General features: G+C 36.8%; 1 protein-coding gene across 1 annotated transcript in view; it reads left to right on the forward strand.

The window, feature by feature from the left end:
- LOC139698538 (protein artemis-like) overlaps positions 1–5945 on the forward strand; it is a 50177-nt gene extending 44232 nt beyond the window's left edge. Inside the window, exon 11 of the mRNA XM_071597391.1 lies at positions 5801–5945. Within this exon, the coding sequence (XP_071453492.1) occupies positions 5801–5809 (9 nt within the window). The 3' untranslated portion in view covers positions 5810–5945. The remainder of the gene's footprint in view (positions 1–5800) is intronic.
- The last annotated feature ends 597 nt before the right edge of the window (positions 5946–6542 follow it).

The following is a 6542-nucleotide window of genomic DNA, read 5'->3' on the forward strand; positions in this document are numbered from 1 at the left end:
AGCTAACAATACTCTAAGATACATTTGCATAGCAGATTACTTCAATTCATAAATAGGAACTAGAATTAGATCAGCAAATCAAAGGTTACTTATCCTAACACAATGGTCGCGACATCATAATCGGTGGGGATTTCTAAGTGCCGTCTATTGACTGGAGCACATATACTGGTAGTAGTAGTAGTTTTAAAACGGGCTGTTAAGACAAAGATATCTGTGAATCGCTATTGAATTCTTTTACGTTGAACTCATTGAAATAACTTTTCACTTCGCCATTTAGGGGGGATAATATTCTGGATTTGTTAGCAACAAATATTCCTTAAAAAGCCTTAAATATAGAAACTATAAAAGGAATTAGTGACCACAGGGCAGTAAATGCTAAGTTTTCGCTGTATAGGGTCCGAAATAAGAAACCTAAAAGGAAAATTTACTTGCTTAAAGAAGGGGACTACAATGGCCTAAAGTGCATGCTACAAAATCAATTTGCTAGTTTTAAGAAAGATAATAATCACGAAAATATTTAGGATACGTGGGATCACTTCCTTGAGATCACGCGCTCAACAGTCAAGTTCATTCCCATTAAAATTAATAAAAGATAACACAGAACCTAGTGGGTACAACGCGGATGATAGAAAGGCAATACGATGTCAAAGGCTATGTCACACCAAGATGAAAAATTGTTCCCAGAAGAGATAGTGAGTGAGGGTAACGCCTAGATATTTAATTGAGTCAACACATTCCATTTTGGTGTTCCCAATGTTTGCTGTTCTGGCGTTACCCTCACTCTTGACCTATCCTGGGTGAAACACATTCGGGGAATATGTGGACAAGCTAACATAAAATTATCATTTATTAGAAGAGTAATAGGTAAATGTGATGAAAAAGTCAAAGAAAAATACTACCTTTCGCTGGTTAGGCCTCATTAATATGCTGCAAGTATATGGTATCATCACAAAGTTGGATTGACTGCCAAATTGGATCACGTGCAACGTACAGTAGCTAGATTAGTAAAACGTTTTGATGAACTTAGTAGTGAATCTAAAATATTAGAGCAGCTAGCCTGGGAATCACTCATGGAGCGATGGTTAAATTACAGAATAAATGTTTTGCATAAATTGGAAGGACATCTCGTTTGCATTAATGTTGGAAACGTATTATTACCCCCTTCGTACCTTGGTAGGGGAGATAATATCAATAAAATTATAGAGATTGAGTGTAGAACAGATCGATTTAAGATGCCATTTTTTCCACGAACGATAAGGGATCAGAGTAGCATTGTCCGACGGCAGTATGGTCATATTCGGGTGAAAATCAGTCTGGTGTGTATTCACCCCCTGCTACAGACCTTTGCAGTGGCTTGCAGGGTGCTAAAATAAATAATAAAAACATGTTGTACCTTTTGCTCATTGCTCAACGTAAAATTTCAATCACAATAACAAATCCAGTACTAGTATTTTCGCATTATGAAATTCCGATCGCATATCATACGAGGGGGGACCCAAAAGTAACGGAAATTGGGCCGCGGCGGGGAGGGGGGGGGGGGCTTTGTTCGGCCGGTCGTACGTCAGGCTCACGCCACCTGGGTCAGTATGCGCAGCGCCGTCGCTGTGACTGGATCGGTCCGTCCGTAAGAGCTGTTTCAGTGAAACAGCTTTTTCCATTTCGACGTGATGGCGGATTATCAAGAGCAACGCGCTGCAGTGAAATTTTGTTTCCTGTTGGGGAAACCGGCCGCGGAAACTATTGTAATGCTCAAGACTGCTTAAGGGGAAGCTGCTCTAAGCAAAACCAGAGTCTACGAGGGGTTTACACGTTTTAAAAATGGTGAAATGTCAATTGGAGACCAACCCCGTTCAGGCCGCCGTTCAACATCAAGAACTGACAAAAACGTCGACAAAATCAAAGCCCTCATTCGTGAAGACCGTCGCAGAACCATTGATCAACTCCGGAAAATAAAAAATTTATTCATAAAACTGGAATAAACACTGTGCCAGGGTCAGATACCTTCCCCGCCCCCTCCCCAACAGCCACGTGACTAAATGGCATAAACCCGGAAGTAAATAATAGAAAGCCGAAAGTATGCATGCACTCGATGCTAAGCTAGTGGAGCAGCATGTCAAAATTCTCCTTAACTCCCGTGCTTTCATATTTTTTTGGGTCACGATGTCAAATGCCACTGAAACAGCAAGAGAGACTCCAGGTATTGTTAAAATAATGGATAATTTTTTCGGGCTGGTCTGAAAATGATCGTGAAAGTACCAAGTGGACATATTATTGGCCTGGTAAAATGCAGTTTAGCTTTTTTTTACTAAAGATTTTATTATTTTAAGTCTAACAAAAAATCAATCAACATGAGGTAAACAGGTTGCTCAGTTAAAATGAGAACCTGTAGAGGAAAATTAGTTATAAGCTAATCAATTGATGTAGCACCTACCTTTCAATGAAATTTCATGCGGTGAAAAATAGGCTGCTTCCTTAAAATTTTCCTAATGAACATCATCATGAATTGAGATAGTTATGATAATTATCGAGATTATAGCAATTCTAGAAACTGATAATATGCTAAACCATAATTTTCAAAATAATTCATCATCAAGTAATTATTATGAATGATATCCTGCTGCTAGGTTTTGGATGGGCGCATATTAACCATCACTATATTTCCAAGTGGCGTGAAATAATGTAATTCATTGATTATCTTCGATGTCACTGCAGGTAAATTATTTGTCATGGTCATGACATTATCTGGTTATAGTTGTCTGGCACGAAAGGCGCATTTTTTAAATATGCATGCAAAATTGTGTGAATTTACGTCAGATATCCGAGCGTCAGCGAACGAAATAAGTAAATTGAAAGCCCAGTTAGGCTGATTGACAAGCTCAACCCGTTTTTACAAAATGAATGGCGAGTCATTTGCTTCACTTCAAACGAAAAAAAATATTCGGTTGAATTATTTTGAAGAAATCGAGCATAGCACTAGTTTTAGCCCTGCCATTCCGGCCATTTCAATCTTTACTTGACGTGTCATATTCTCGCTGATCACTTAATTGAGAAAGATTTTAACATAGACTTACTGATATAAGGAATAAGAGCTATCAATTTTTTTAATGCGTGAAAAATCGAGCACAATTAACATGTAAAGATTTCTGGCCAATTTTTAATTCCCCACTTCGCGATGCGATATAGCGATGAGCGATTAATTTCTCTAAATAGAGTTTGTCCGATACAACAAACTTGATTGCGATTCAGATGCATGTGCCGATATGCACATAGTCATAGGGAGGAAGAAGTGGCCTGCATAATATCATCTAGACGAGCTAATACGGACATTTTGTGGGTTAGTGATGAGAGATTCAAATTTAGTTGTGGACCAAAGTACAGGTGGGGAATTAAGGTACCAAAAATGGCTGCGGGCAGAAAATATGCATATATTGATAAAATTGGAAACTGTCAAAAGACACAGAAGATATCGTTTTGATTATATTATGTTTCAGATGTAGGAACAGCGCCATCAATTATACAGTTTTCCGCGAGTGGACGCAGAGTCGGATAATGATTTAGTGCTTCGAAATGTACCGTCGTATTCAAGAGGGGTGAAAGGTGACGAAAGTGAAATGTAAGGAAGAGGGAGAAATACGAGTAATCGATTGATAAAATTCTGGGCACAAAGGAATAAGCACAGTAAAAGACAGACTGGGATACTTTAATTAAAGAATGACAAAAGCGACAAACTAAACAATAGAGACGCTAATTTAAAAGAGGATTAAGAAAGCCGTGGATTACTTGAGAATTTACATAAATTTGAACGAAGAAAGAAACGAAAGGACTTGACCAAGGAGTTAGGGTGAAGAAAATATAAGGGTAAATAATGAACCAAGGTGAGGCACTAATGCGTCGGAAACAACCTAATGGAAAGCGTGAGTAAAATGTGAAGACATAGAATGGAGGAGGTAAAAGAGGAAGGGGTAGAGTGAGAGGAGGAGAACATGGGCAATTCATACACGGGGAATAGCCATGTGAGTGTCATCTCGCGGGTTCCTGCCTCTATGATACTCCTGGATTGTGGGAGTCTTTCGACTATTGCTACGAAGAAGCAGTTATCAAAGGGGTTGACTGGAAGGGCAAATGGAAGAATGGTGTTTCTGAGCATGAGATTATTTAGGAAAGCGGCTGTTTTGGTGGGATACCGATGGTCATCCATTGAGAGGGAAAGGGATATAGTATGTTTTTCGATATTATATGCTTTTATTTATTTCAGATTAGCAATTATCAAATATTTAAAAAAGTTCTTGAATTCCTACATCAATAAATTGATCATCTTATTTTGAGATTAACAAAATTCATGCAGCATGTCATTCCCGGAGGTCCTCGTAAGACCTTGTCTATGATTCTATCACTGTTTACCCCAGCATTAGGACTCTCTACAAACCAAAAGTAAGATGGAACAATAGGAGTAATCCTAGAAAATTTTCGTCGCCGGAAATTGCTGAGACCTAGCAAACAGTAAGGGGTAATAGGATTCGGATGAATGAATTGCTGAAAATAGTTTCCACCCCGAGTAAACTGAACGGATGTATTCGTCAACTGAGGCCAAAAAGTTTTTTTTACGGATTATTTCTAAATAAATAAATCCCATTACTTCCTTATATGTGGACTTGAAATTCATAATAGGACGATACTTTCCATCAAGGTATCGGCGAGCTGGTGTTGCGCATTCATTCTTTGCTGCTCTATCAAGCAAGGTGACATCAAAATATTATTTTCCCCTCGACATTCGTGACAATTGTACTACTATTACAAGGATTTTCCTTGGTTTTAAAACCGATTAGGACTGTTTGTATTAAATATTGGGGTCGTAAATTATTCTGTATTTACCTAAATCGGGTGTGAATAATTCACAAAATGTGTATGTCAGCAAATGTAAGCGATCAAATCATTCCTTTTATTCATTTTCAAAATGGCAACCTTGATTATTAAGATTAACGTCTGGATCCGATTATCAGTCTTTACTGTAAAAGGAGCTAATGTAATGATTTTTGCTTTTGCTCGTCACTGTTACCTTAATTTTTCTCGAAATGGGTTGTTTGTCGAGTATCCGATTTTACAAAGTTTCAGTTAGTTATGACGTTTGCCACAGTCATACTTTCTCCAAATGCTACCGACTATTAGGTGGCCTAAGTAGTTGGCTAAGGGAAGTTCTGCAGCCTGTATCAGCCATAAGAAATAAGGAGCACGCCCTGATTACTAAATAAATATCAAGTGACTTACTCTTCTCTCTTATGAGAGGGAAACCTTATTAAAATTTCTCTCCTAAGATATAATTTTCGTATCCTTTTTCTGCTTCTATGCTGCATAGGCGATTTTTATGTATAGTATACTAATTTCGTGATGACATTATTTGCTGGAAATCACACTTGTTTGGTTAAATTTTCCTGGCTTTTAACGCTTTGCACTGATTTATTGAATGGCATTTCCCAATAAATACTTATTTCTATGCAATATGCTAACAATTCAGTTATCGCACCCGAACATCTATCGCGTCGTTTTCGCATCATCATCAAGTTAAGTTCTTTTCTTTATAAATACTTTTAGATTTGTCTCAAGCCATATTCTACATGATAATAGCATGGTTAGAGCATGCATTTAAAAAATAAGTTAATAGGATTAAATATTGCCACGTATATTCTCTCCTAAGAATGTGGTATATATTGAATGGGGTAGTATGCTTGTGAATTTAATTTTTTTGTGGTTAAAAAGTGTCTAGATACTCGTATTTAAATTTTTTCATTTATGCTTATTACAGGGACTTTGACCACCGAAGGATTTAGTCTTGGATTCAGCACACAAAATTTGTTTGGTAATGGATCAACCTAACTACCCAAAGAGTCTTGATTCGTACCGCATTGCTGTGCACCTACTTTTTAAAACTATGTTGAAACTCTACTGCCAAACCCTCTTATTGTGTAAAAAGTAAATAAATAATTAAGTGGGTTAAAGCTTAATTTAAATGTAATAATCAATAGAAATACTACAGTGAAAACTTCCTTAATCATAATTGGAATAATTCTTTATTAGAGACACATGCTTCAGGAGAAAGTTAAATATTTCTAAAAGCTGAAGAATGCAAAGTTTTATGGTGCTGTGTTAGTTAAAATATTAGAATGAATTATGTCCATGTATGCATGCAATAAAATATTATTTGTACACGGAGATTAAATGAACATTCCTGAAATTTGAAATCTCGGTTAATGTGTTTTTGGGGTTTTGGGAAAATTTGTTCTTTTCCAGTAATATTTCACCAAAATCCATAAAATTAATGTTAACTATTTTTCTTTTTCGATGACATTCAGATGGTTGAAACTACTCTGTTTGGGAAAAAATGAAAAATGTTTATAAACTTTTTATCACGATTTTAAATGCATTTTGTCGCCTCTGTACATGGCATCTAATATTGCATTCCTTCTTTCAAAAAGAATTCTATCTTTTTAAAACAAGAATCTCCATCACCTAACCCTAGGTAAGGAGTCGCAAATTTTGCTCATCAA

The sequence above is a fragment of the Hetaerina americana genome, unplaced genomic scaffold, assembly GCF_022747635.1.
Source record: "Hetaerina americana unplaced genomic scaffold, ioHetAmer1.1.p SCAF_10, whole genome shotgun sequence".
Taxonomy (NCBI): domain Eukaryota; kingdom Metazoa; phylum Arthropoda; class Insecta; order Odonata; family Calopterygidae; genus Hetaerina; species Hetaerina americana.